This window comes from Cyanistes caeruleus, chromosome 12 (genome assembly GCF_971803275.1).
Source record: "Cyanistes caeruleus chromosome 12, bCyaCae1.hap1.1, whole genome shotgun sequence".
Lineage (NCBI taxonomy): Eukaryota > Metazoa > Chordata > Aves > Passeriformes > Paridae > Cyanistes > Cyanistes caeruleus.
Genome location: NC_141712.1, coordinates 21,025,405 through 21,053,364, shown reverse-complemented (window position 1 = coordinate 21,053,364; position 27,960 = coordinate 21,025,405). Strand labels below are relative to the sequence as shown.

The window sequence follows — 27,960 nt, the reverse complement described above, 5'->3', positions numbered from 1 at the left end:
AGTCACTTTGCATTCCAATTTAAAGGCAAATTTCTCCTTTCTATATCATGCATTAATGCAATGCTTCTTTCAAAAACATTTATAGGATTGGCAAGAACTATTAAATCTAGATATTCATTTCAGTGACAATATTTAGGAGCTGATTTGCAGCCACTTTGAGTTGAGACAGCCCGTTGCTACTTGGGATGTTTGTTTTGGTAGAGAGGATTGGTTTCCATCCATCACTTACAGCTCCAAAGAGAAGCAGGAGTGTGCCCAGGGAGCCCCTGGAGCAGCTGGCCGAGCTGCAGGACTGGGGGGCTGAATCCCAGGATTTGCCCCAGGAAAGGTCAGTAAATGAATTGAGGGAAGAGCCCGAGGCAGCGAGGGCACGTCGGGGGCTGTGGGACAGGGACCCAGACCATGAAATCATTACACACATGGAACAGGCAGCAGGGCTTCGACTGCAGGACTCCTCCTCCAACAGATTAATATCAGATTTATCTTTTCACATCAATCCTGGGAGTGTAAGAAAACCTTGGACACTCCAGGCTCAGCTCTGCGTGGGCCACGTACACCAAGCACTGGGCTCAGCTGGTGCTTCAGTGCATCTCCTGGCCAGGAATGCAAAACCTGCACTTTTCCCTCACTTTCCTAGGGAAAAAAATAAATATATCACTGAACCAAATGCTTTTCAGCACAAAGCTAAAAGAGCTGGTGATGGTAGTGTTGTTTTAGGGTGCAGCATTGTGAAATATTATCATTATTGCAATATCATCATTATTGCTCTCCAAAACAACTTTGTTCTTTTTCTAGGAGTTAAAAAGCACTTATATGTATGAATATGTGTACGAGGGCTATTATACTTTTTAAAAGTGAATAAACACTGTCCATTATAAATTCGTTACACTCTCCTCCATTTACCAGAGATGCCCCTGTGTAATGATAAGATTAGATTTTTGTAAATAAACCCAAATTGAATTGTAATGGCAAGAAAACCTCTCTTTAGCCTTGTATAATAAATTAATGCCATTACCGCCCATGAATAAAAAAGTATGATAAATACTACAGCAAATGGAATAAACTGGCTGTATTGGAACAGGCAAATTTACAGATTTAAAAACTTTTGGGGGCATTAATTAGATAAATTAGTAATTGCTTCAGTAACATTTTAAGTTACAAAAATACTAAGAAACAGTGAAATCTATGTTTTCTCAGAGTATGCAGGCCTTGAGCCAACTCATCTTCCTTTGAACTAATAAATAAACTGGGTCAATCAAATAAGAATTCACCATGGTACTGCAATGAATAAACAGTGCTTTACATGGCTCCCATTTGGGCCCATCATTTTATTCCAAAGCCAGTGACACTTGTATCTGACACCCAAAAGAGATTCCTTGGATGAACATGCTGCATTTTGGAAAATAATTAACTTAATAATTTTAACTTCACTTGTGTTGCTTTATAAGGTGAGAGCATACACACACCTTCCCCAACTTTGAGCATTCCTTTTATTTTACTTTCTTTAGACACATATTAATGGGAATTGGTACAGGTGGCTCATGATTTGCAGTTTAACAGTGCGTGCAATGACAAATACATATATGTATTTTTGAGTGAGTAGGTACATTTTGAAATAGAAGACTGAATATATTTCATTTAACACAGTCTCAAAATCAAACTTGCTTTCAGAGCAATGACACTGAACAGAAGCCAAGTGCTTGTCATGGCAAGTGTGCAGCCTCAGGAATAGAAATGAAATGTGCATCAGCATCACAAGGTGGGGTTTTTTTCTCCTTTTTTAAATAAAAAACAAGAGAAAAGAATATTCCACATTAGAGCAACTGTGATCACTGTTGAAACTAAACCTCCTGAATCTCTTCACTGCCATCACTGTAACATCAAAGGGAGCTGGAAGAACTGATTCAGATTTTGTTGCCTGTGCTACAAGTTTTTCTCCCCTAAAAGTGGCAGAATTGTATCAATCAGCCCAGCACAAGGACTAAAAGTAAGGGAGCACATAGCAAAGAGTGTCCCTGTGAGCAAACCAGGGCAGGCTTTTTCTTTTCAGTACCAAAAACAGAAAAAGAAAAAAAAGAAAATTTATTACCTCCTGCATTAGCAACCAAGGCAATGACATATTTTCTATATCCTATTCTCCTGTCAAGTCAAACGAGGCATTCAGCCTCTAAAAAAACAAAAGGTTTGGAAAGGCAGGAGAGAAAAAAAAAAAATCACTATTTGGCATTGAGGGAGCCTTTTCAGTTAACACTTGTGTGGAGCCAATCCTGAAATCCTTGTTCACTCTTTTCAAAAACAACAAGGATTACTAAGTCCTCAAACAGAAACAGTGTCCTGATGACTTTGCTTTTAAATTGCAATAGAAGTCATTTCCCAGACTGGAAAGCTTAACATTATAAAGACAAATAAATGAACTGAAGATATTTTTGATTTCACAAGTTTTCCAACCACCTGTGCATGGACAGCCAGGACAAACAAAAAGCCATTAAAGGACTAATTTTTTTCTCAGAACCTCTTCTGGATCCCATGATATCCTCTATGTTCTGTGCAGAAAACAAGTGTCAAAAATGAAAACTCACCCACAAGGCGAGGATTAAGTGATGCATAAGCTTAATATGTGAAGTATAGCTTTTATTAAATGTGTTCATTTATCTAACATGTCCTTGGTAATATTTTTTTATGTTAATTGGTTTATTTGAACCCCTGGACACAGAAGAACAATTTCAGGACAGAGCCAGAAGGAAACTGTGCAATATTTTCACCATCAACCTCTGTGTTGTCAAAGGTTTTCAAGGTAAAACCCAGAACTTACAAAGTGGCTGCAAACCTGCTTTCAACACCTCACATGCCAAACTTGGGGTTCTACTTTTCTTCTTCTTGTATTACTGGTGTCATGTCAAAAACTTTTCCAAAAAGTTTAGTTTCAAATCAGTATCAATCCACTATTCAGAAATAAACAAAAAAAAATAAATAAAATTTTAAAAAAAAATTAAAAAAAGAAAGAAAGAAAAGAGACTTATGAAGAAGTCTGAAAACAAGACCGACCTATACCCTGGGTGAGATTGGATGGGTTAAGTGTCTCTGGCACTATTTGTCTTCACTATTGACAGACACTGTCACACAACCCACCACTCGATGCCTGTCTCTGAATGGCGAAGCTAGAATGCAAGTTAAGTGTATTAATAGAGAAAAAAACTAGCATCCCAGCAAATATCATAAAGCAATCCAATTCACCAGTTATTAAACACACTTAGATTCAAGATAGGTAGGTTAATTTAATTTACATTCAGCCCAACAGTGTAAATTCCCCTTTACATTCCCATGCTGACCCAAGCAGTGTATTATTATACTCTGGGTAAAAACATCAATCAATGGTTTTGTTATGACTCCCATTATTCAATTAACACTCAAGTTTAGGTATCTAAGGAGGACTTTTGTTAGTGGCTCACACACACCAATTCCATGGATCTTAGATCCTTCCCACTCGGTGTAAAAGGCTGATTCCAAGCAGGCAGAACTCTGGGACCCACAGCTGCTGTCTCCAAGCCCTGCCTGCCACCCCAGATCCCTGGATGAGGTGTTAGGATCGATGGATCTGGCAAAGAACACCTCAATTTAACAAATTATTTTATCTTTCAGATATAGGGGTGGGTTTTTCCTAAGAAATCAAGAACTGCTCTTGGCCTTCACGATGCTGCTGCAGAAGGAGGTGGCCAAGCAGTGCCACAGTGGATTGTTCTTGCCCCTCGCTGCCTTGGTTTTCCATTATTCCTTATGGAACAGGGAATTCTCCTGTCCCAAATTAGATCTCAAGTCTTTCTGATCCAATAACAGCAGCCATTTAATGCAAGGAATTGCCGTAAGAAAAAAACCTCACAGAATGATGAAACACTTTCTGTTTGACTGAGCAGCTCTAGAAAATTTGTTGTACTGACTGAATGAAATCCATGAAGACTGAAAATAAATTTAATTTATAACAACAATGTGAACCAGATGTGAAATTCGTGAAGACTGAAAATAAATTATTTAGAAAAACGTTATGAACTAGATATGAACAACAATATAAATACGGAATTCTAAGGAAACTCGTGGAGGAGGAAGGCCCTCAACACACACACAACCCCCTACAACTGGGATATTCCAACTCAATTTGGAGAGAACCCACCTAAAATGTTTCAATAAAATGGAAACAATAAGAGAAATCTTTATCTCGGCAATGATGTGTCACAAGAAGACCCTTTGGAATGATGAAGGAACCTCTCCAAGCTAAGCTGACCCTCATCACGACCTGGCCTCTCCAGACTGGGCCCCAGCACGGCTCTTTTGGGACATGAACTTCCAGGAGAAACCCTTAAGCCCACGTAGAGCAGCAGGAGGGTGAGCTCTGAACGAGTGTCAGGGTCTGCTGGAAGTTCACTGTGAAAGAAAGAAGCACTGGACTCGTGAGTGCAGCAGACAGAAATCCCCGGAAGACATCCTCCTGGAAATGACAGGAAGGCATTTCCAACTGGGAGGGCGGTGGGAAGAGGAAGGGAAAAGCCTACAAAGAAATGGAAGTTTTTACAGGCATCGGAGACCAACTACAAAGAAGAATCTTTTTTTTTCTGCTCATTTGTTTACAACGAGCAATCGTAAGCCCAGGATAAGAGAACTGGGGACTGCACTGAGATCCCCTTTGAAATCTCTGGTAATTATTTCTGTATTAACAGGAAAAACTGACTAATGACACCAGGAAGGATGACAATTGAACAAAATATTTTCAGTAAAAATAAAAATTAAGAAGCCTGAGAAGCTACTCAGGGAAAACTAAACCAAAACAAACCCATCTCCATTTTGAGGCTTCATTAGAATCTTCCGCTGGAGAAGGATGAAAAAGCCTTATTTTGGCAGCAGAAAACACAACCCCTTAGCACCCAGTCTCTACCCCACAGGCAATGCAGGTATCTTCACCCATGTCTCTAAAGTAGCAATTCAGAAGCAAAGCCTTATTTTCATAATTAAAATTACCAAAGACACTTATGGCATCATTTCAATCACAACTCCAAACAAAAAAGCCAATTACATCTGTTTGGACAAGTAGATTGTCCCTTTAATTAAAAATAAGCATAAAAATAAGCATAAAATTGATCACAAAAAGATAAAGCTTGATCATTTACCTACTATTTTCCTAGGATGTAATCACAGGCGTTTGGGAGCCAGAAGACTTCACTACATCACAGATTTATTGTATCCCAATATGGAGAATGCAAAAGAAGAGATCAGTAAATACATTTCAGCAGCACAAAACCTGTTCCCCTTCTGCTGCAGCAAGAACACCACTCTGGAGAATTCCACTGGGGACTAAGAACTGGAAACTGGACAGCAATACAAAAAAATATGGAAATATATATGTATATTTGCCTCTGTGGGAAATGAAAAGCAGCTTGAGAGATCATCAACAAGATGAAGCACCTCATTCCAAGTTTTGCTGCAGGAAGAACAAGGGATGGTGAGAAGGGAAAAGTGAGTCTCTGTAACAGTTCACTGGGGTTCAGAAGATTTGAGCATTCCTGGCACTGGAGATAAAAGATGAAAAAGCATCACTCATTTAAAGAATATGATAGAAAATACTCCTGATCATCCCCCAAAGACAAGAACCATGTGCTACCTACAAGCTGGAAAGATACCTTTGAGAAAGGACTTAAATTGGCAGAGTGAATTTTAAGCATTTTAAGGTTCAAGGCATCTTGATCAAAACCAAAAAATTGTTCAGCCTTTTAGAACCAACTGAGAAGAGACTCGAGCATCGCTCCTCGCAACTGGAGCTCACAAACCCCGTGCAGGAGCACTGGGAAAGCTTCAGGCACATTTATTTCATGTAAAATCTCCAGGCAGAGCACACAATGACATTTCTCAGCATGACACCCTCATGCATTTCCAGAGTCTGGAGATGATTCATATTTAATGTGTTTATGGTGCTGCACCAGGCAAAATCCTCCTTTTCCTGTCCCCTGAACAAAGACTGGAATTCAAGTAGCGAGCACAGAGAAGGTTTCCAGGGCTAAGAACAGATCCATTTCCTCCCTTCTGTTTTCCAGAACTACAGAATTAGAAGCTTGAGATAGCAGCTCAAAATCCCAGAGTTCTATGAAATCATATTTGTCTGTTTGATACTCAGAGAGTGGGTAACACCTTTTGTCTGGATTAATAAATAGGAGATACACATTTATTAACAAATTAATGAAAATCCAATCAGCAACATTCCATTTTCATACTCTTACAACTGTTCTGTAAATCACAAAACAAATTTCCAAATGGAAGAAGAACTAGAAGTCTGTCCCTGTGAGGTCATCACTGCTAAAACCAGCCTATCCTGCTCCTCCAAAAAAACCAGGAGTTAACTGCAGCAGTACTTCCAACCTACAATGTGATTTATATGGGACAAAACCCCACAGCAAGGTGACAAAAAAGCCTCAAGTAAGCTCAATTTCAGCCAGATATTGCCTTACTCTGCGTTTCAGGAAGCAGAGAACAAGCTGTGTGAACTACTAGAGGAGTAGTAAAAAGCTCTGAACATTTTGGATCAATCCCTGTCAGAGAATCCTCTCATTATCCAGAGTAATCAAATCTGCAGGGGAATTCTACATGGTGTGGGTAGCTGTTCAAATTAGCCCTTCCTTTCAAAAACAAGAGTAAATGAGATTACCTACAGCCCTGTCCAGACTGAACTATCATTTCCCTCTCATTCCTAAAAAAGGAGATTTTAAGGCAAGACCAGACTAAAAAAAAAAAGGAAAAAAAAAAAAAAAGGAAAAAAAGAAAAAAAAAGACTTACACAAATCAAGGGAAAAAAATTCAGATACAGAACAAGAGACTGCCAGTCCTTTCTCCTTACCCTGCTCCTGTTCAGTGTCAGCTCCCCAAAAATCTGCCTACAGTCTGCTATGGAACATTTGGTGCATGAAAATGATAGTCAATCTTAATCTTTTGAAATGTAAGTGTAAAATGTATGTTTGCTTCTCTGTATAAGCACCTGGTTTGTACAAAGCCCAGGACAATTCTTCTGTGAAGAAACCCCAGCCAGACCTCTCATTACTACTCAAGGCAGGGTAACAGACTGAAAGTGTGGTGGCAATTTCTCAAGGACACTGCAGAAATCCCACAATTAAAGAAAATAGTAAACCACCCTTTTCTCTACCAAGTGGGTACAGCTACAGGAAGAACACAGCCAGAACGTGCCATGCTCAAACCAGCAATGGAAACCAAAGGGGTCTTTGCTCCTCTGGGGTTTTGTCTTGTTGGGTGGGGCAGTTTAAACAGAATTTTTAGCAACTGTCACTCCTGGCCCTTGTCCCAAATCTCTCTCCAGGTCTCCTGGAGCCCCTTTGGGCACTGGAAGAGCTCTAAGGTCACCCCAGACCCTTCTCTTCTCCACACTGAACAATCCCAGCTCTCAACTTGGCATCAGCTCAGTCTTTGTGACCCTCTGTGCTCTCTAACACTGAAAAGTGTTCATAGGTGAATGATCAGGTCTCCTTTTGGTGTTTACAAGGAGCCTCATCATTAATTTTTAAAATTTTTCATTCCAGAAACTTGTGCTGCAGTTTAACCCAAACACACCTAATAAATGCATCTCAGGTTTTTTAAAGGATCTGGACTGGCTGTTGGCAGACACCAAATACCTGGAGGCAACAGACTTTTAGTTCCATTCATGTTTAAGTCTTTTCTGTTAGGTACAGAATTAATTAGCAGTTCAGGCCTGTCTGTGGATTTAGAGTGTAACAGGGTTTGTGGGGTGTTTTTGTTCAGTTGTTTTTAGGATACATGTTTCTACAAGATTTGGTTGCTGCTGTCTATGAACCAAACCCATCATTAAGCATCATTAAGCTCTTGATTTTAGAAACAGATGCCCAAATTATTTTTTTAGTTAGTGATATAAAAACATCAAATCCTTTCAATATAATAAAAGCACCAAATTCTTTCAGTGACCAAGTTCCACTGTGCACAGTTAAATCCACAGGTTCTCAGGAGAGGTCTGGCAAAACATGAATGGTGAGCAGTGCTGTAAAGTTTCTCTGACAAGCCTACAACCACTTCAGGTTCTGATCAGGATTCCTGGACCATGCAAATCTGGGAAACATTCTCACACAAACATCTAATGCATATGAACTCGGAGAGAGAGGAAAAGGAATAATGCAGCTATCTGAATCCTCACCCTTTAGACATTTTTTTTCTCAAGCAACAATTTAATGCCAATTAGAAAAGTGGAACATGACCTTGTAAGAAATACAAGGATCAAATTATGATAAAAAACCCTCATCCAGTGAAGGGAGATACATCTATAATGGGCAAAACGATCTTTTTTCCCCATTGCACAGATGTGTACTAATATATACAAGTTACTGACAAAAATTCCAGATGCAAGCCAGCACTGAGGCTAATCTTGCAGATCAAAGCTTTGCCCTTAGATCCTCACTTTTTTATGTTTAATGAAGGTCAGCAAGAGTCTTTAAAATCTAGAACATGGGAATAAGAAAAGGATGCAGATTAAAAGGTCATGCCTCTTTTTTATATGTTGCCAATTAGAAAAGTAACTACACTGGTCATTTATGTCCTCATGTATCTGGGCTTTTTTACCACATCACACTAGAGATGTGTGTGAAAGGAGTTTAAATACTACATTTCCTCAGGCCCCAATGGAAAACATGACCTTTTCTTCCTCCTCACATTTTGGTAAAAGCTTCATGGCCCAAAATGTCATCTCCCATTCCATTTTTATCCTAACTAGAATCCACTGGTTTACAGTCAGTCAGCATTCTGCCTTAGTTCCAAACTGGGATTTATTCCCTTGGAAGACAGAGTGCATTCTAGGAGTTAATTGCCTCTGTGGCACGACAGAATAGAGGAACAGGTAATTTATTTCTTATGGAGATGCATGTATGAAACACAGCAACCATTAACGTAAAATACCTGGTGCTTTTGATCACCCAGCTGAATTGTATCACCTACATTCTCCTAGAATGAACTCTGTTACTTCTCCACAAGCTCTTTTTTACACTCAGAACTTTGCCAGCACTGTTCATGTTGGCCAGAACGTTACAAACCTTAAGAAAACACCAGAATAAAGGAGAGTCCTTACCAGCAGCAACTACAGCTGGAGGCGGCGAACCGGCCTCACCGCCGCTTGTTTGGCTCATGGATGCTATGGATGTTTCTCTGGAAGGTGGTAACTGCAGCTCCTTTGGGAGAAGGTCATAGACAGATTCTGTGGGACAAAAACAACTTGATCAAAAAGTCACCCATGTCTTACACAAGAAAAATAATGTTTTTGTCTAAAAGATATGAGCTATAACCCAACCCTTTCTGAACCTTTGGAAAATGTTACAGTGCTTGGAAATAGCAGCATGGAAAAAACTTATTTCAGAAAACAAACAAACATTAAGATGCACATTTTGAAGACCAAAACAAAGGACACAAACTTGTTCAAACAAAGAAATAATTCATGAACTTTCAGAGGAACTGTTCTCATCCAGAACGAAGGGCTGAGGGCAGCACATCATGTGAGAATCTGAGACAAACCTGTTTTCAGAATTCCAACTGTGCAACTGACTTCCTAAGGAAAAAAAAGCCTAATTTAGCACCATCATCCTAACAACATCCTATGGAGTCTTAGAATCACAGACTGGATTTGAGTGGGAAGCAACCTTAAAGCTCATCTTGTTCCACCCCCTTCCACAGCAGGGACACCTTCCACTGTCCCAGGTGCTCCCAGCCCCAATGTCCAGCCTGGCCTTGAAATCTGCCAGGGATCCAGGGGCTGCCACAGCTGCTCTGGGCACCTGTGCCAGGGCCAGGAATTCCTTCCCCACATCCCATCCAGCCCTGCCCTCTGGCAGTGGGAGCCATTCCCTGTGTCCTGTCCCTCCATCCCTTGTCCCCTGTCCCTCTCCAGCTCTCCTGGAGCCCCTTCAGGCCCTGGAAGGGGCTCTGAGCTCTCCCTGGAGCCTTCTCTTGAGGTGAACAACTCCAGCTGTCCTCGTCTGGCTCCAGAGCAGAGGGGCTCCAGCCCTTGGATCCATGACCTCCTCAGGGCTTGCTCCAACAGCTCCGTGTCCCCCGTGTGTGTATTAATCCCAGGGGTCTGATCTCTCTTCCTCCTTGTGTGTTACCCAGGAGACCTCCTAAGAGCTTGCTCCATCCTCTGGTATTTACAGCTCTCAAGTTAATTCCAGCTTGCTGTACACCTGCAGCCTTAGGTGTGCTCACCAGGTGTTTCAGGATAGAGTCTGGCTGTCATATTTTAGACCACATTTCAAGTAACTTGGTCTTCATCAATGAAGCATGAAATTAAAGATTTGCTCTTAATGGTCTTGTGATCTTTCGGAATGTGCTTCAATTCTAATGCCGGCTTTTCCTTCCCTCCGTCTTTATCATATTGTTGGAATTATTCACAAAGATTAGAATTGTGCCGCTTGTGGATTACTGCAAAAATCATGTGCTCCCTGAGAAAAAATTATCCTGTGGGAGTCTTGGATGTAAGCATCCCTCTAAAGCAAAAGGCTTGATAGAACCTTCACCACACTGGAGAGTCAAAAATAAATTTCTTAAACAACAAAAAATCCCCAAGAACCAGCCCAAAGAGACAAGCTCTCAATTACCCAATAACTTGGGGTTTGGAAAGGAGCTTTTGGAGTCAACTCTGAATATTTTATGAGTCATGATAGATGATGATGACAATTCACTCCTCTCAGAGGATTTCTGGAGGAGAAAGGAATGGAAGTGTGTGTATATGTTCAACTTACACACGAAATAGAAAGCCTTCTATAGAGTTCCCTGCAGACACACACTGCTGCAATCCCTTATTTTGGAGCCCCTCACTAAACATTTTGAGTAGCAGCAGCCTTGAACGTCTGCTGTGATTCTCCTGTCCTGCTACAGGTAGTAGTGCCAGTGCCAGCTGGAGTAAAGGCTGGCGCTCATTTACAAGGGCTTGTACAAACTGCTGCGCTCATCTCTGAGGAAAAGCAAATTCAGCCACTCCTTGTAGTACAACAGGAGCAAAAGTGAGAACAACTGTTGTCTTCCAATCCCTTCCAATCCATTCTGTGAATCTATGAACTCATGGCAGAAGTTTATGGTCGAATCCAAGCTTTCAGAAGAAAAACAACTCTCCTGGCTTTTCTCGCATCAGATGCAGCTTCACAGTCCGGAACACATCGATAGTGATCTGCAGTTCAGCGCTTTCCAGAGGAATCCCAAGTGCCTGGGTACCTTTAAGAACTCCTCCTGCCATAAACCTACTCCACACACATCAGACTTCAAATGAAACTTTGTGTTTTCACCTAAACACAGGCCAATGTTTATATACGCTGAACTATAAATAGCATTAAAGCAAAAACTGACGAATTCCAGAAACATGAGAGCTGTTGCAAGGAAATTAATTCTTCCCCAGAGGATACAGCTCCCCCCGTGCCTCGCACTGCTCAGCCCCTCTCCATCACCACGTTTTACACGTGTCTGCACTCACCAATGCTGAGAACATGAAATTTCCTGCTAGAATTTTACGTTGATTCATGCAGAAAACACCCACTAAAGGGAAAGGCTGCTGCAGAAATGCAGTATTACATTTGGAGGCAAAAATAGCATTTCAGCATCATTACGTATTTCTACATAATTAGCAAGAAAAAAACGTGTAGACAGAATTCCTGCTTCCAGCAGCTAGTGCTGAATCAATGAGGAACTTTAAGCTGTCTGACAGCACTAAGTGTCTTGTAATTTATTGCTGATTTAAATTTCTTTGACAAATAAATTGGTTGATTCCAAGTTTCTGGGGTTTTTTCCTGGAAGTAGCTCCATTTATACTCAACATTTACACACATTTTCTCTCTCCCTACAGGAAGCAAGGAACACGTGTTTCAGGATTTATGTTATATTGAAATACAAACAAGATAACACACAAACAAGATAAACACTAGTGATCAGCCAAAAGTCCCACACACTCATTTCCCCACACAAACCCTCACCTCCATAAAGTTAATCAGTTATAAGACATTATCTACAGTAAACTTCCAAATCTCTTATCTTTCCTCAAAATATCTTGCCTAGACAAGCCCAGCTTCACAAATTCTCCTCCAAAACCAAGGACACACAGGGATAGACAGATTTACAAAAAGTATTTTAAGTGTCAAATTTCTTCAACTGCCCTTTATCCGATTATCCTGCCCCTATAATCTCTCATCTGAGATCAGCTGCTTGGAACTTTGATCTTCCTGCCAGTTGTACTGACAGTCCAGAAAATTCTATTTCACATGGTTATATGGACCAGAACCACACCAAACATGGGATCAGGATCCAACAACACAGCACCTGGAACACGGAAAGAGAAGATTTTGTTGTGTACTACTTGAATCTGCACAAAACATTCTGAATTTATATATTAGTTTTAAAAAAAAAAAAAAAAATCAAGAAATTCAGGAAGGAATTTTTCCCAGTGAGGGTGGGCAGGCCCTGGCACAGGATGCCCAGAGAAGCTGGGGCTGCCCCTGGATCCCTGGAAGTGCCTGAGGCCAGCCTGGATGGGGCTTGAAGCACCATGGGCTGGTGGAAGGTGTCTCTACCCATGGCAGGGGGTGGAACTGGATGGGCTTTAAGGACCCTTTCAACCCAAACCATTCCAAGATTCTCTGGAATTGGGTCATTTTAAGTTAAAAGAACTGCACAAAAGGTGCACATGACACATGACCACCAGTCCACACAAAATACATCCCTGGGTCAACATGGACCTGGACCAGCAGCTGGTGACAGGATCCGTCTTCACTGGGGAGAGGAGAGGCCTTGGAAAGATTTAGGAGAAGAAACGCTGGGAAGGGACAACAAACAGCATGTGAAACTGATGTGGTGATGCTGCAGAAGGAGTGCAAAAGGCTGGTGGCTCATGATGGCAAACCAAATTCTACAGGGTCCTTCACCACCTGTTTTACTCGCTTCCCCTCAGTGCACACACACCACTGCCCTTTTCTAGGAATGATTTCGGGTTTCTACACACAACCTGATCAGGCTGAGTTACCTGGGCCAACAGCAAAGTCCGAGTGTTCTGCCTTCTCCTATCCCCACCAGCAGCAAATACCTCTGGAATTCCTAGCCCATCCTCATCCTCAAAGCACCAAGGGACCTCTCAGAAACACAGCACACCTTGTGACCTGAAACATCACATTCCTCCTCACTCACTACCATGCTGTGATTCCATTTAAACTTTATTCTTAGAACAGAGCAGTTAAGCTTACAGGATCAAAGAGAACACGACTCCTTCCTGTGTGGGAATGCTGAGACAACTCCAAGATTCTTTGAGGAGTCGCTGCAGCCTGGTGATGTCCCATACAAAGCCCTACTTTTCCCAAAGAGTAGGTATTCCCAGCATGGAGAGCGCTCTCCCTCCTCATGGAAAAAGTTTGCAGCAAAGCAGCAAACCAATTCCACAAGGATCTGTCACACCCAGCACCTTCCTCTTCTGGGCCATGAATCCTCCATGACATTTCAGCTGCACAGATTAAAAACGGTGATTTCTAGAAATTTAGTGCCCTGTTATCTCACACTGTGCTAGGACTGGCTCAGGGTGTTAAAGAACCTCTATGTCCTCAAACTTTTGTGACACAAATGGAATTGAGGTCCTTCTGGTTGGCTGACCAAATCACTGCTGCCGGGAACTCGGTACCTGGTGATGCTGGAAGCACAGAGACAAGGAGGAGAGCAGAGAATACCCAATTCCAATGTTTAAAACAGCAGCAGCTCATCCATGAGTAATGCAGAGATCTTCACTTTGCCAGGACCTCCAAACACTTCAAACATTATGGAATTTTCTTTACATACAGAAAAGGTACCCCAAGCTTTGCTATTCCATATCAAAAGCCAAGCCATGTTACCTGGGACTGCCACAGCCGGAAGCCAAGTCACAAACCTGATAGAGAAGTTTGCTCTGGCCTGCAGGCAAACGAGGCTATAACTGATGCAGAGGGCCCTGGCTGCAGCTCCAACACCACCACCACTTCTCCAGGCTGTTCCCATGCTTCCTCAGCCTTGAGGAAGTTGCTGGAATCCAGCCCCAGCTCTCCCCCTGGTCACCAGTATCTGTTCTACCACTGTGACCTGCCCCTGGGACTTCACCCCCTGTAATGCCAGGGGCTCCTCCAGCAGCCTCCCTTCCATCCCCACCCTGGGACTAACAGGTAAGGACGGGTTTCCTGCTCCACAGAAATCATGTGGAGAGCAAGAGTAATACATGGGAGAAGATGAGAACCACCCAAATTATCAGCACTAGCAGCAGAGATGGAGCATTTTCCACTTGCTGCTGACATTTTCTGCCCTTAAGGAAAGGTACATCCTGGAAATCCCTTACCACTTCCATGACCTCATGAACAGCCAAGTTAATCCTTGTCTTTTAATAAGCTCCCTGCACTGAATGGCTGCCCAATTGATCCCCACTGATACTCGTCTCCTCAACATGGTTTAATACCCGCACAGATTTGGCTGCTTCTTCCAAAGCCATTTCCTTGCTGCAGCACATGACAGTCACACCAGAGATTAGACAAAACCTTGGTGTCCTCCTCTAATCAGCTGGCGGCATCGGAGCAGAAAGCTCTTCTAATGATGTTCACTAAGCTGATCAAAAAAACAAGCAAGCAAACAGGCCAAGAGAGTTGTTTATATCGAACCGAGATTAAAAAACAATTAGAAATCATGAAGCAGCAAGTAGCCTCTGCTCAGGTCAGTGAAGTGAGCACACGTGCTCAGCAAATTAAAGAAACTATAAAGGAAAAATAACAGTGTCCATATTCCACCTCACACCCTGCTAGGGATGCAAATTCCGTTTCAGAGCACCTGTACACATATAAAGGTCCTATAATGCTAATCTAAGACACAGTTTTGAGCTAAACCTGTATTACCGAGGCTCCAAATGTTAAGATTGTCACTCCTCACTCCAAAGGCCACTGCATTTTAATAAAACAATACATATGACTTAACATATTATAGAAACTTCTGTGGGTAAGGGATGCTAAAACCAGAATCTACTCTAGGCCTAAAAATTCCAGGCTTCTGCAAGAAAACCTTGTGGTTGGTTTATCTGTTTATCCTGCAGTTCAGTTCTACTCAGAATTTCAGTGTCCATGATAACCACCACAGCTTAGTGGTTGAGCTTATTGGAGGCCACTGATTCCACCACAGTATCTCAGTTCACAGAGAGCTTTTAGAGAATGATGAAGGAATGGGGGAGCTCTAAATATTCAAAATCTAATCAAAGCTTCACTTTGTTAAAAGACATTCGTATCACATGGCCCTCAGGGATTTTTCTGTACACAAAAGCTTGGGTGTGGGAAGACTTTGAAGCAGATTATTTTGCCCATCAGGAAGAGCCCGTAAGAGCCAGCTGAGGAACCCTCCGGCTCCTCACCCCAAGATAAACAGGTTTTCCTGCAGACCCCAGGAACCGCATTGACTAAGTTTGATTATTACAACACAGAGAATTCAGAGAATCACAGAATCCTGGAATGGTCTGGGTGGGAAGAGATTTTCACACACATCTCATTCAAACCCCTAGCCATGGGCAGGGACACCTTCCATTATCCCAGGCTGCTCCAAGCCCTGCCCAACCTGGCCTGGAACACTGCCAGGGATCCAGGAGCAGCCACAGATTCTCTGGGCACCCTGTGCCTCCCCACCCTCACAGGGAAGAATTTTCATCCCAATATCCCAACAGAATCCTAACAGAATTAAGGATACATTTTAGAAAACATTTTAGAAAACTAGAGAGAGTTCACATCTCATAGCATGACTGCTCTCCCTTCCTCAAGGCCAAATCAGAAGCTACCTCAGGACCCACTGGAGTAACTCCTGCAGTGAAAATACAACAGTTCAGTACCTTCTAGTGTTTGAGTGAGACAGAACTGTTCCTCCAGCTGCTTTGGCACAGCACACCCATAACCCCTGACAAAGAATGACAGGGAATCTGTCCCCAGCCCACGGAATGTTTTAGGCATTGAGATGGCAGTGCCGATAACAGGGACCAGCACAGGGACTGCATGGATAGGAGCCAAAGAAGGATAAGAAGGATTCAGTAAGAAGCTAAACAGAGGAAGCTCTGAGAGTCTGAGAAAGGAAATTAGGAGAGAGACAAAGCTCAGTGCATAAACCAGAACAGAAACAGACTGAGACAGGCACAGCCCAGACAGATCAGTGACCACTAAAGCACTTCCTACTTCAGTGCTTAGAGTTTGTTGTTGTTGAGGTTTGGGCTTTCTCCTTTTTTTTTACCTTTTTTTTTTTTTGGTTGGTTGGTTTGTCTGAGTACCCCTTAGGAGATACAAAACTCTCACTTGCAGAAGTGAGAATCGTCCATGACAACTGCAGGCTCTGCTTAAGGGACAGAGGAGATTTTTATATTATGAAGTTAGAAGAAAAAGATTTGGAAGATGGAAAGAATACACAACAAAGAGTAAATCAGTTTTTGTTCTGTATCTGTCAAAAGAGGATTTAGGACACATTACAAACCACCACTCTCCTGCATTTCCTAGCGTCTTCACAACTTCACTGATTCAACATCACAAGCTTGGCAGCAGGGAAAACAAGACAAACAGTCCTGAAAACAGGTTTAGGTTTCACACAGAGCAAAAATGAAGGACCCTGCTTGAGCATACACAGAACAGATAAAATACATCAACTCTTCAAAGAATCACAGAATCACTAAGGTTGAGAAAGACCTTTAAGAACACAGAGACCAACTGCTAACAGAGCTCTACCAAGTCCCACTAAACCACAGGGATATAGAATTTGATGGGATACTGGGAAGAAATTCTTCCTAGTGAGGGTGGGCAGGCCCTGGCACAGGGTGTCCAGAGAAGCTGTGGCTGCCCCATCTTTGCAAGTGTCCAAGGCCAGGCTGGACGGGGCTTGGAGCAACCTGAGACAGCAGAAGGTGTCCCTGCCATGGCAGGGGGTGGAACAGGATGAGCTTCAAGGTCCTTCCAATCCAAACCATCCTAGGATTCTGACTTGTGACATCCTGTGACATAACTGGCAAAAGCCAGAGCAAGAAGCTGCCCATAGGCAGTGAGGCTGAGCAGGAGGACAACAGACACTACATAAGTCTCGATGCAGACACCTTAAAATATTTTACAGTTACTGGTCTAATCATTCATGTTTTTTAAGAGTTGAAGCTGATCTGTAGTAAGATCATAAGTGACAAGGCTCCCAGTCCTATCCCCAGTACCAAATCCACCAGGTTACACCTGGTTACCACCAGGTTTTTTGTTTTGTTTCATATTTTTGAGTATATCTGAATTCAATTAAACAAAGGACTCAAGAAAAATTGAGCATGCAACCTAAAATACATAAAGACTAATTAGCATGTTCATGCTAATTTCCCAACTCTGCCCATGGATTTCCACACAGCTCTCAGATGCAGGTTTGTCACCAGAGACGTGCCATGCTGTCCTGACAGAGGAAACCAACTGCAGAGCACTGTCCCCTCTATCTGCCACGCCACCCTCGGCGTATCTGTGATGGTGGAGCAGGGAAAGACTGGAAGCGGGTCTCCTGTTATTGTCAACCCTGGCAGGGCTAGATTGCTGCTACAGCAACAGTGGCAGGTTTTCAAAGAAACTGCAGTGTATACAAGGATGTTTTACACAGGCAAACAGAAAATCTTCCTTCCAGTTCCCCCTGGCTTCAGACAAAAGCAGCAAACCCTAAATCAACAGGCTTCACGCGCGCAGAGGGAAAGGCAGATGCCGCAGCGCTGCCTGTGCTAGAAAACTTCAGGATTAAAAAGCTGATGTCGGTGCAGCTCCACTCTGAAGAATCCCCAGAGGATCCAAGTGTTCTGTGTTGATGACATAGCACCGGACACTAAAATTCAAATCTTGCCTGCAAATGCTGCTACTCCCTGAAATGCACATTATGGAGTGTTAGTACAGGAGGGAGTTTTCTGAAAGGCTGCTGTTTTAGAGAAAGATGACCAGTAATATATCATAAATTATTAAAGTCATTAATATTTAATCACAATTCTAATATCACAGAACCCCAGACTGGTTTGGGTGGGAAGTGACCTTAAAGCCCATCTCATTCCAACCTCCTGCCATGGACATGGGTATCTTCCACAAGTCCAGGCTGCTTCAAGTCCCAACCCAGCCTTGAACACTTCCACAATGTCATTATTTCTTGTAATTAATAACAAAAATTTAAACTGAAAATTGTTTCTTGTATTTCTTTTAAAGAACAAGTATTACTATCAAAAATGGCAATACTAAATAGGTCATTTTGCAAGCAATTCATAACCGGCTCCTGCACTATATCCCACCAACCTTCAGAAAAGTTGTTAATCTCAATATTCAGGATTCTGCACAGCAGGGTAGAGCTGAGAAATTAATCCTTTTAAAGTTGAATTTCAACAACTGACAAAGGCATGTGTTAGCTGAATTCTATTTATGGCATTCATCCAAATATCAAATAAAGCTTTCCTGGCTGTGTTTCAGTCATCCCCATTCACAGCTCAAAGAGGACTTTTACAAATGTAGACAGGCAGTATAAATCCTGTATCTTGTTTGCTTCCAATTTTACACATCTCAGAATGAGAGAACAACATTATTTAGGAATTGTCACTTCAAGGAACAGACCAGTAATGACTTACTGAGACATCTATCCTATGCAGTTGTAAACACCAAACAAAAACCACAGCATATAAAAATACTCCTAAAATACAACTGTGGACAAGGGAGAGCAGAAGGTAGGCTGGCAGAGCAGTAGGCACATGAACAAGGAATCATGGAATCCCAGACTGGCTGAACTTGGAAGGACCTTAAAGCTCACCTCGTTCCACCCCTTGCCATGGGCAGGGACACCTTCCACTAGACCAGGCTGCTCCAAGCCCCATCCAACCTGGCCTTGAAATGTTTAAAGAAACCCAAATAGAAAGAGATCAAAGAACATCAGTAATAGCTATTTATCAACCCCTTTAAAACACCTGTGTTGTTTCAAAAATCAAAGTTCACCAGAAACAGAGGTAATCAGGCAATTCCTTAGGTACAATGCACCACTCAAATTCAGGGACACACAGAACCAGCCTGACCTGCAGTTTACTGTTGTCTCACAACAGTATTTCTCAGCCTTTACAGGTTAGCACTATTTTTTCTGATGTGGTTATTTTTGTCATCTCTTACATTTGCTGTGAGCAAGAAAAGCAGCAGCAGCAATGAAAGATACAAGATTCTTTCTTTAGAGGCTGTACCACAACATGTAAGGTGAGGAATAAAAGGCATTCTGACAGACTTCCAACACACCACAGCCACCTCTTGGGTTGAGTATTTCATTATAAACCTGGATGTACAGGCTGTGCTCCCGAGACCTGACCTGTCCTGGTAACTCTCAACACCACATTCAGCATCTCGAGCCCACAGAGCGCCTCCACGCCTCCCTGCCTTGACTCCCATTAAAAGGTGTGTTCTTTCATCACCATCAAAACTGAGAAATGTTTGTGCTTCCTACCATCGCTTTGCTATCTACTGCTAACTCAACTGTTTGATGATAAACACTGTTCTCCAAACCCCTGAGGAAGTTGAATACAGAGCACTCCTGGCACAGTTACACAGAGCTCTGGTGGGAGTCTGACACCTCTAACGCTTCCAAGGGACCGACTGATCAGGGACACGAGGAGCATGCGCCGGTAAACCTGTGACAACTGCTGCACCTGCAAGGGATTCTTCAGGGAAATAAAGATGGACAAGGCTCAGGGGGATCTCATCCCTGTGCAGAAATTCCTGATGGGGGCAATGAGAGGCTCCTCTCAGCAGTACCCCATGACAGGACAAAAGGCAAAGGGCACCAATTAAAACATAATCAATTCCATCTGAATTATCTGACCCATGATGACAGCCAAGCACTGGTCCAGGCTGCCCAGGATGGCTGTGGAGGCTCCGTGAGGACAGGCAGACCCTGCTGGGCACAGTCCCAGCACCTGCTCCAGCACTGATTCCATGATCTCCAGAAGTCCCTGACAGCCCCAAGGGCTGAGACTGAAAGCTGGCACTGCTTCAACAAGACTCACCCACCTCTCCCACCACCAGAACATCTGACTGTTTTCAGAACTTTAACCTAAATCAGATTCCTGGGCTCCGCAGCATTTACTTGTGAGATAAAACCAAGACTATTAGAAACTGTAATTATGAATTCCTCAGTAAATCTGCTTTAATAGGGATACACATTCCAAGGAAAGCTGCCCTGTTCCCTCCCTAAGAAACAAAACATACTTAAATAGTAGGAGACCTCCTCATTCCTAAAGTGAAAACAGAATAAACTTTAAATGAAATACAAGTATTTCTTCACCACATATACAACCAGACGGTGGAATTTCTTGCTGAGTCCAAAACCAGATCAAGTGTCAAAAAAGAACTGAGTTAAAGTCTAGATACCCCTATTCTGCCCCAGATAGTAAGGATTTACAGATCTCCACACTACAGGATCCTCACTGCAAAGGCAGAAATCTGTCAATTAACAGAAGCTCTGAACTCTGCAGCGGATTATTCCCCCATTGCCCCATAGTGCTCCTATCCAATCCCACTGACTCTTCTGCTGAGTGAATCCATACACACAAAAACCATCAGGCCTCCACACAGTGAGGGACTGAAACAACTGGACTTAGTGTCAGTTTTTCTGAATGGGAATGGAAACTCCAACATTTGGAAACTTTTCAGGACTGTCTTTAAATCTCTCTTCCATATCTTCACTCTGTCTGGGCATTGACAGGAACCACTGCCCATCCTCCCTCTGTCTGCCAAACCTCCTGACCTTCATCACAACCTTGTGCTTCTTCGGCACATCACATCAGTTCCATAAACTTTGTAAAGTGACCCCAAATTCTTCCCGGTTATTTAAAAAGCAACCACAAAACCTTTCCAAATGCTGAAGGGACAAATGTTGGAAGGGAATGGAGAACAATTACAGGGCGTGTTTATGTAAATAGCGACAACATTGCTCAGGTTAGTAAATGATATTCACATCACAGATGCCTCAGAGCTACACAATATAATAAAATAACGTACCTAAAGTTGGACATTTACATTTTAAACACTGCTGAAGCACTGCTTGCTTGGCAAACAGCAGTTACTGGAGATTTTACTGTGTGTCCATTAGCACTTGCTATTACTACACAGTTCAAAGCTGGATCTGAGAGTTTGTTTCAGCCAGTTCCTAAAACAATTGCTAATGACAAACTGGCCTGACTGTTCAGCCTCATCACTTTACTCTCTACATACCCACCAGGACCACACATCTCTTCACCTGCACTCTGGCCACTCACCAACTCCTGCTGGTGTTCACCAGCACTTCTACACTTCAAAATCAGTTCAGGCCACTGTCTTTTTGTATAAAATTAAATATTATTTAGCTTTCATTTTCACCATCCCTGGTGGTATTCAAGGAATGTCCAGACATGGCACTCAGTGCTCTGGTCTGGTCAACCAGGTGGAGATCACTCAAAAGTTGAACTCAACCTTAGAGGTCTTTTCCAAGCTAAATGATTCCGTGAAACACATTTCATATAAAACTGCATAACCTGTCTACCAGTGCAAAAGTCAGATGAAGGCTCCAGGATGCCAATCATTTTTAGTTACAGATACCAAAAGCTAACTGGGATTACAGTTAGCTGAAGATTTACAAATAAAGGTTAGGTGCTTCACAAAAAAATGAAAAAAATCTTAACCTACAACCTCAGAAATGTATGACGAGAAAATTCTACCTCTTGGCAACACTAATCTGCACAAGAGAATCACAGAACCATAGAATGGTTTGGGTTACAAGGGACCTAAAAGTTCATCTCCTTCCACCCCCTGCCATGGGCAGGGACATCTTCCAATAGACCAGGTTGCTCCAAGCCTCGTCCAACCTGGCCTTGGACACTTCAAGGGACAGAAGAATTGGGCAACATATGAACATTCTCTAATAGAACAAACTACAACTTTCAGAGAAGCATAAAATATCCAAAACGAGTCAAACTGACAATCAAAGAATCCAGCTAGTCTTAGAACCAAAGAACCACACCTTTCTTCATGGACAGAGCTGCCCAGGGCACTGGTGGAGTCCCCAACCCTGGGAGTGTTTGAGAACTGTGTGGACGTGGCACACGAAGACACCATGAGCGGTGAACATGGAGGTGCTGGGCTGACACTTAGGCTTGGGGATCTTAAAGGTCTTTTCCAACCTCAACCATTGCACAATTTACACTTGGGTACAAATAGAGAAGCACTGGGGAACTCAAGGCAGGAGCAGACTCAAACTCCTTCACCAACACCTGTGGCAGGGAGCCTTTGTGGTGTCCTGCCCAGCCCTCCAAGCTCCAGAAGCAGATTCCCACAGCAGTTCCCAGAAAGCAGCCCCAGCAGGAATCCTGTCTGTCCAGGTCTCAGCGCAAGAGCACAGGCACAGCAAGTGCAACAGAAGACACAATGCAAGGAGCATTTCTTCCCATGGCAGAGTCAGTTCAGCAGTTTTAGCTCATCTGCTCCCACCTCCACCACTTGACCCCAGTGCCCCAGAGCCCCCCTTTCCTGCCGTGACATCGCTCCTTCTGCAGCTGCAGCGTAACTAGACCAGGAAGCACAACAATGTGAGAAAATCTGATCAGAAGTACAATATCCCCATTCTAGATCAGCTTCCCAATCCCATTCATCTCCCAACCACAAACAACAATTGTGCTGGCACGATTCAGAGCACAGTCCATGGGTGAGAACAGACGGTGAGGAAAAGGGGCTGCTCAGACAGCTCTGCCACCAGAATATTCAAATTACACCCTGGAAAGCTGTGAATTCAAAAACCTCCCCCTACCCCCAGCACCACACAATCATCTTGCAGCAACACATTCCAGAGTTTTGTTTTGAAAGCCAATAAAGGAGGAAGATTCCAAGGAGGAAAGGACATCTACGAGGCTGACGCACAAGTTAAGGAACTCTGGTTGAATCCATTTTGGTTAAGTCAGAATGTCCCAAGGGCAGCTGGCAGAGCTGCAAGAGGTGGATGCAGGGATCCATCCCTCACAGAACACTCAGCCATCCACCGTGGCACCTTCTAGCAGCTACAAAAAGAAAATAAAAATTGCTACAAAAAGAAGCCAAGTCTGATTTCTATTTCTAAAAACCGCTAGTACTAGTTCTAAAGTTCTAAGCTATTTTTATAAAGCATCTTTTTCATCCCTCTTGGATAATTTAGTCACTGTCTTACTAGAGTTATCCCTGGGATCACAGGAAGAAAAGAGTTCTGGTAGGAAAAAAGAAAAATCACCAAACCCCATGTTTTGTATCACAATTCCAAGCAAACGCAAGTGGATTACAGTCAGTTCACATTTACACATGACGAATGTTTGATTTTTCGTTATATGATGCTTTTAGGGCAAAAGAACTATTTATCAGACGACTAACATTCTTCTTGTTGCTACCAAATTCCAGGAAGTCTCTCAGCTTTACAGTCACTCCATTGTAGAAAGCAAAATCTGGGACCTGAATAAAAACTTCTAACTGCACTTGCTGCAGTGCAAAAATTCCATTTTATTAGCACACACACACATTATTGGGTAACTCAAAGTGCATGTATTAGCTAAATTAATCCCATGTTTAATCAGATTTGGTACCTGACATCTGATGAACTGCTTTAATTACAGGTTTTCACCTCTGCTGTTGCCAACGAAGAGCCAACTTTGCTCTATTTGAATGCTGCAGATGATATTCAACCACAGGACAACCAGCCTCGAGGTTTTAGGTTTTATGCTCCAGTGATTTTTCTACTACATTACTAATCTGTATGCACATTTGGGTTGGTTTATTCCAAAAAGGACAGTGTGTTATGTAAAGACGGGAAAGAAACATACTACAGCCTAAATATTTTCAGCATGAAGTGATGCATATTTTTTTTATAGCTCTATTAAATTCTTAGCAGGAGATGCCATCCTTCTGCAGTGGTTACAAAGCATTTCTTAATTGATTATACATTATTTAATACTGACTATACATTAAAGGACTGGTTTTGGTCCTTCACACAAGTCAGCTCCTCAGGGTTTGTGGGATGAGGGCCTTGGAATCCACACTTCACGTTTCTTCCACTTTTAACAGCTACAACCAATATATAAAACATTTAGAGATCCTATTGCAGAGGCCTGCAAGTTGAGCAGAGTTTCACTATCATTTTAAGCCAACATAAGCTGCTGAAAGAACTAGTCCCACCTTTCCCCAAGGCCAGTTTCCACATGTCCCTTCCTTGAGTCAGCACAAGCCATTCATGAAGACCCACAGCAAACACAGGACACTCACCCCATTAAAAATCAACATTCTCCTCTCTTTTTTCTTTGGGAAAGAGTAAGGGAGAAGCTGAGTTAATTTTAACATGATCAGCTCCCCAGTCCAGCTCACTGTGGCCACGTCAGAGTTGGCGTGAGCAGAGCCACAAGGAAAAGAGGAGCACACAACTGCCCGAGCTGTGCACGTGGGAATTCGTTCTGGCTGGAGCTGCTCGTGGAAACACACCTACAGAGGCAAAAACTGGAACATAAAGTATTTAGATACTCAAAGAAAATATTCCCTGTCCCAAGATACGCATAAATGAAATTACTCAAATGAGTTATCGGAGCAGAGTTTACATTATCGACTCAGACTGCGGGGTGAGTTTATATTACCCACTCACACTCACCTGAGGTGGGGAGGCTTTTAGAGTTCTGTTTAACTTTTATTTTAATGAGAATATAAAAACAGAATTCTTAACTGAGATGGCAGTACAAGCCAAAACTTTTAACACATGGTGTGGGGACAGGCTGATGACGTAACTTGGCCTGTCCAGAGAAGGGGAGAAAACACACCAGAAAAAAACCACACTACTAAAAACTTCAGTCACTGGGTTTCAAAATGTAACTTCATTTTTTTTTATCGGTGCAGGCAAGCTCTGCCACTTTAACTCCAACAAACCAAATTCTCTTTGTCAATGTCAGAAGCCCCAGTGACTCTGCAGACCACCCCAAGCTGAGCTCCTCTCAGCAGCTCTGTGCTCCCCAGCGCCCATCAGCGATGCCTCCCAAGGCCAGGAGCGCCAGCCACAAGCACCCAGCGTGCACAGGAATGCGATTCAGAGGAGAGGAACTGGCCCCAGTTCAACCTGGGGCTGGATTCCACCCGTGGGGCGGCTGCACTGCTAAAAGCAGAGCAGTTATAAGAAACTACTCGCTCTAACACACCCTCATCATAAATGCATATTTGTGGTTCTCTCACTGTGTTCAGACCTTTCCCTTTATCTCATCAGTTGTACTTGTACCCTGAGCCAGAGCACTTGTCCATGGGATAAACTAATCTTTATCTATCTAGGAAAAAAAAGGTACACTGGATCATGTTCTGATCAGTCAGAGAACCTGTAACACCTTTTCCTAAATCCAGCTAAAATCATACTCACAATCACTTCAGTGTTCATTCTCAAGAAGTATATTCATTGGTTCTGAAGTTTAAATTGCATTTGAACTTATCATCTCCTTCATCTTTTGTTGTGACAAAATATGAAAAGCAAAACTTGCTTTAAGTTCTTTATAACCCTTCTCTGCATTATACACTGGTGTCATGGCATCTTGCTTGGATCAAGCAGCTCACTGCGACCACAACATCCTTCCCTCGACCTCTTCCAGCCCTGAACCCACATCTATGCGCCAGAAGAAAAATACACTCTTGATTAATCAGTTTGAGACTCTTTTCCAACCTGAAACACTCAACCATTCCATTAAATAATAATAAAAAAAATAATAATAAAAGATAATTCACAGTAAGATTGGGCTGTTCAAAACTTCTGCTTAATTAACATGTCCTTGAAGCAATTTCGTGACTTACATGGAACCGTTTTATTTTCAATGTGTTACAAACTAACAGTGCCCACTTCCCAGATTTCCAGTAGGATAAATCATAACTCCAATGGGGTTTATCACCTGTATTTATAATTGAACTACACTGTTCCAAAATGCTTTTTCTACTGCTGGCATTAGGACTGAAACCAACTGGAATATGTTGTGATGGGTAACTAGAAAGCCTTGAGCCCCTCTAGTAACATCCAAAAAAAATCTTAAAAGCCACCAGCAGTATCTTTAAAGAGAGAGACAATTATTCTGAGCAGTTTGAGAGCTTCCAGTATGTATTTTAATTCATTAAAGTCTTTGTATTTCTTATACCTTCATCTCTTACCAACACACAACTCGAAATTAATGAACATATTAGAGTCTTAAAAAATTAAATCCTTCCTTTAACAACATTAAACAGGTTTAAACCTTTACTTCAGGGTAATAAGAAACTTCCCATTTATTTCATTGTATGGTCCCAAAATTGCTCCCCTCACCAGCTGTACTGTGGGAAAGTATATTCAACAAATTACTAGTAAACTACTAACAGGTACTTCTAGTATCACAAACTAATAGTAGTGGCTTTCAAGTCTTTTAAACACGAAAAAATGAGTTAAAAACTGTAGCACATAACACTTGTTCTGATGGACTTACCCATGTTCATGTGCACTTGTCAGAGCTCAAATTCGGTATAATGAAGACAGAAATTAATTCAATTCACGTTTAAACCCACTTCACCCCCTGCGGGTCCGACTCCCCACAGACGATGCTGCTTTACCCCGGTGCACGGGGATAACGCCCGGAGATGCTCCGCGCTCCCGGCTCGGGACCCAGGACCCTCCGCTTCCCGGGCTCTGCGCCCGTTCTCACCCCAAACCAGGGCATCCCGCCCCAAAAACCCGAGCTTTCATGTGCCACTGAACCGCGTTCCCGGGAGACTTTAATGAGCAGCTTTGGGGGCCCCCGCAGCCCGCGCTCCCCGTTAGTTCCCGCTCCAGGCCGGAGCGTGTCCGTCCCCCCGGCCCGGGAGGGACCCCGGGCGGGCCGCAGCCCCCCGCCGCCGGCCCCGCCGCCGGAACCTGTCGGGACACATTCTTGCGGCGGCCGCGGCCGGGCCAGGAATGCGGCCGGGGGAGCCGGGGCGGCCCCGCGCGGCCCCGGGGCCCCTCCGGACGTGCATCCCGGGGCGGGGGCGGCGGGCGGGCGATGCCCCGCGGGGCCCGGGGCGGCCCGGAGCGCGGGCCCGGCGGTACCGGCGCTGCCCCCCCCACCCTTCCCCCCTCAGCCCGCCGCGGTCACTCACCCTTGGAGTAGAGCGACTTGGGGGACTCGAGGTCGAGGTCGGCGCTGAGCAGAGAGATGAAGTCCGAGGGCATCGCAGCTCCGCGGCCCGGCGGGGGCGAGGAGGCGGCGGGAGGAGGGGGGGCCGGGCCGGGGGGGGGGGGGGCGCGGCTGCCTCCGCCGCGCGCGGAGCGGAGCGGAGACACGGGCCGGGGGAGCGCGCGGTGCGCACGGCGGGGCCGCGGTCGGCGGGGCGGGCGGGCGGTGGGGCCGGGGCTGCGGGAGCGGGCGGCGCTCGCAGGGCCGGTGTGCAGCGGAGCGCGCCCGACGCCGCTCCGAGCCCGCTGCGCCTGCGCGGGGCACGGGAGGGGCCGGCGGGGAACGGCGGCGGCGCGGCCGCTCTGCGCGTGCGTGAGGGAGGCCGGGGACCGGCGGGGGCGGAGCGGCCGCGCGTGCGCAGGCGAGGGGGGGCGCGGGGGAAGAGTCTGGAAGGGGTTGGGGGGGGCGCCATGGACCCTCATGGCAGAGCCCTGCACTGAGGGGAGCCGGGGTGAGGAGAGCCGCTCAGGGGAGCCCCCGGGATCTGGGATCTGGCAGGCCCGTTGAAGGCCCCAGGATGAGCTCTGAGGGGAGCCTCCCGGGGTGAGGGCAGCCGGGATGGGCCCTCCCGGGAGCCCCGGGGTGAGGGCGGCAGCACCGGTTGTCCCCAGCTCCTGCGGCCGGGGCTGTGCCTCGGGGGGCTGTGGCCGACCCTTCTCGCCCGGTGCTGGGGGTCAGGGCCGGCTGTGGATGGCTATGCCATGGAT

General features: G+C 44.1%; 1 protein-coding gene across 9 annotated transcripts in view; it reads right to left on the bottom strand.

The window, feature by feature from the left end:
- The window catches only part of NFAT5 (nuclear factor of activated T cells 5), a 55,650-nt gene extending 28,327 nt beyond the window's left edge, over positions 1–27,323 (bottom strand). For 4 of the 9 annotated variants that reach the window (XM_086847953.1, XM_086847952.1, XM_086847954.1 and 1 more), the window contains exons 1-2: positions 27,177–27,292; positions 9,119–9,244 (exon numbers count right to left, since the gene is read on the bottom strand). In XM_086847953.1, the coding sequence (XP_086704079.1) occupies positions 9,119–9,244; positions 27,177–27,249 (199 nt within the window). In that variant the 5' untranslated portion in view covers positions 27,250–27,292. Of the gene's footprint in view, positions 1–3,045; positions 3,123–9,118; positions 9,245–27,176 lie in introns of those variants that run through there. The other 5 variants (XM_086847960.1, XM_086847957.1, XM_086847959.1 and 2 more) reach the window with 5 other exon arrangements.
- Between the last annotated feature and the right edge of the window lie 637 nt (positions 27,324–27,960).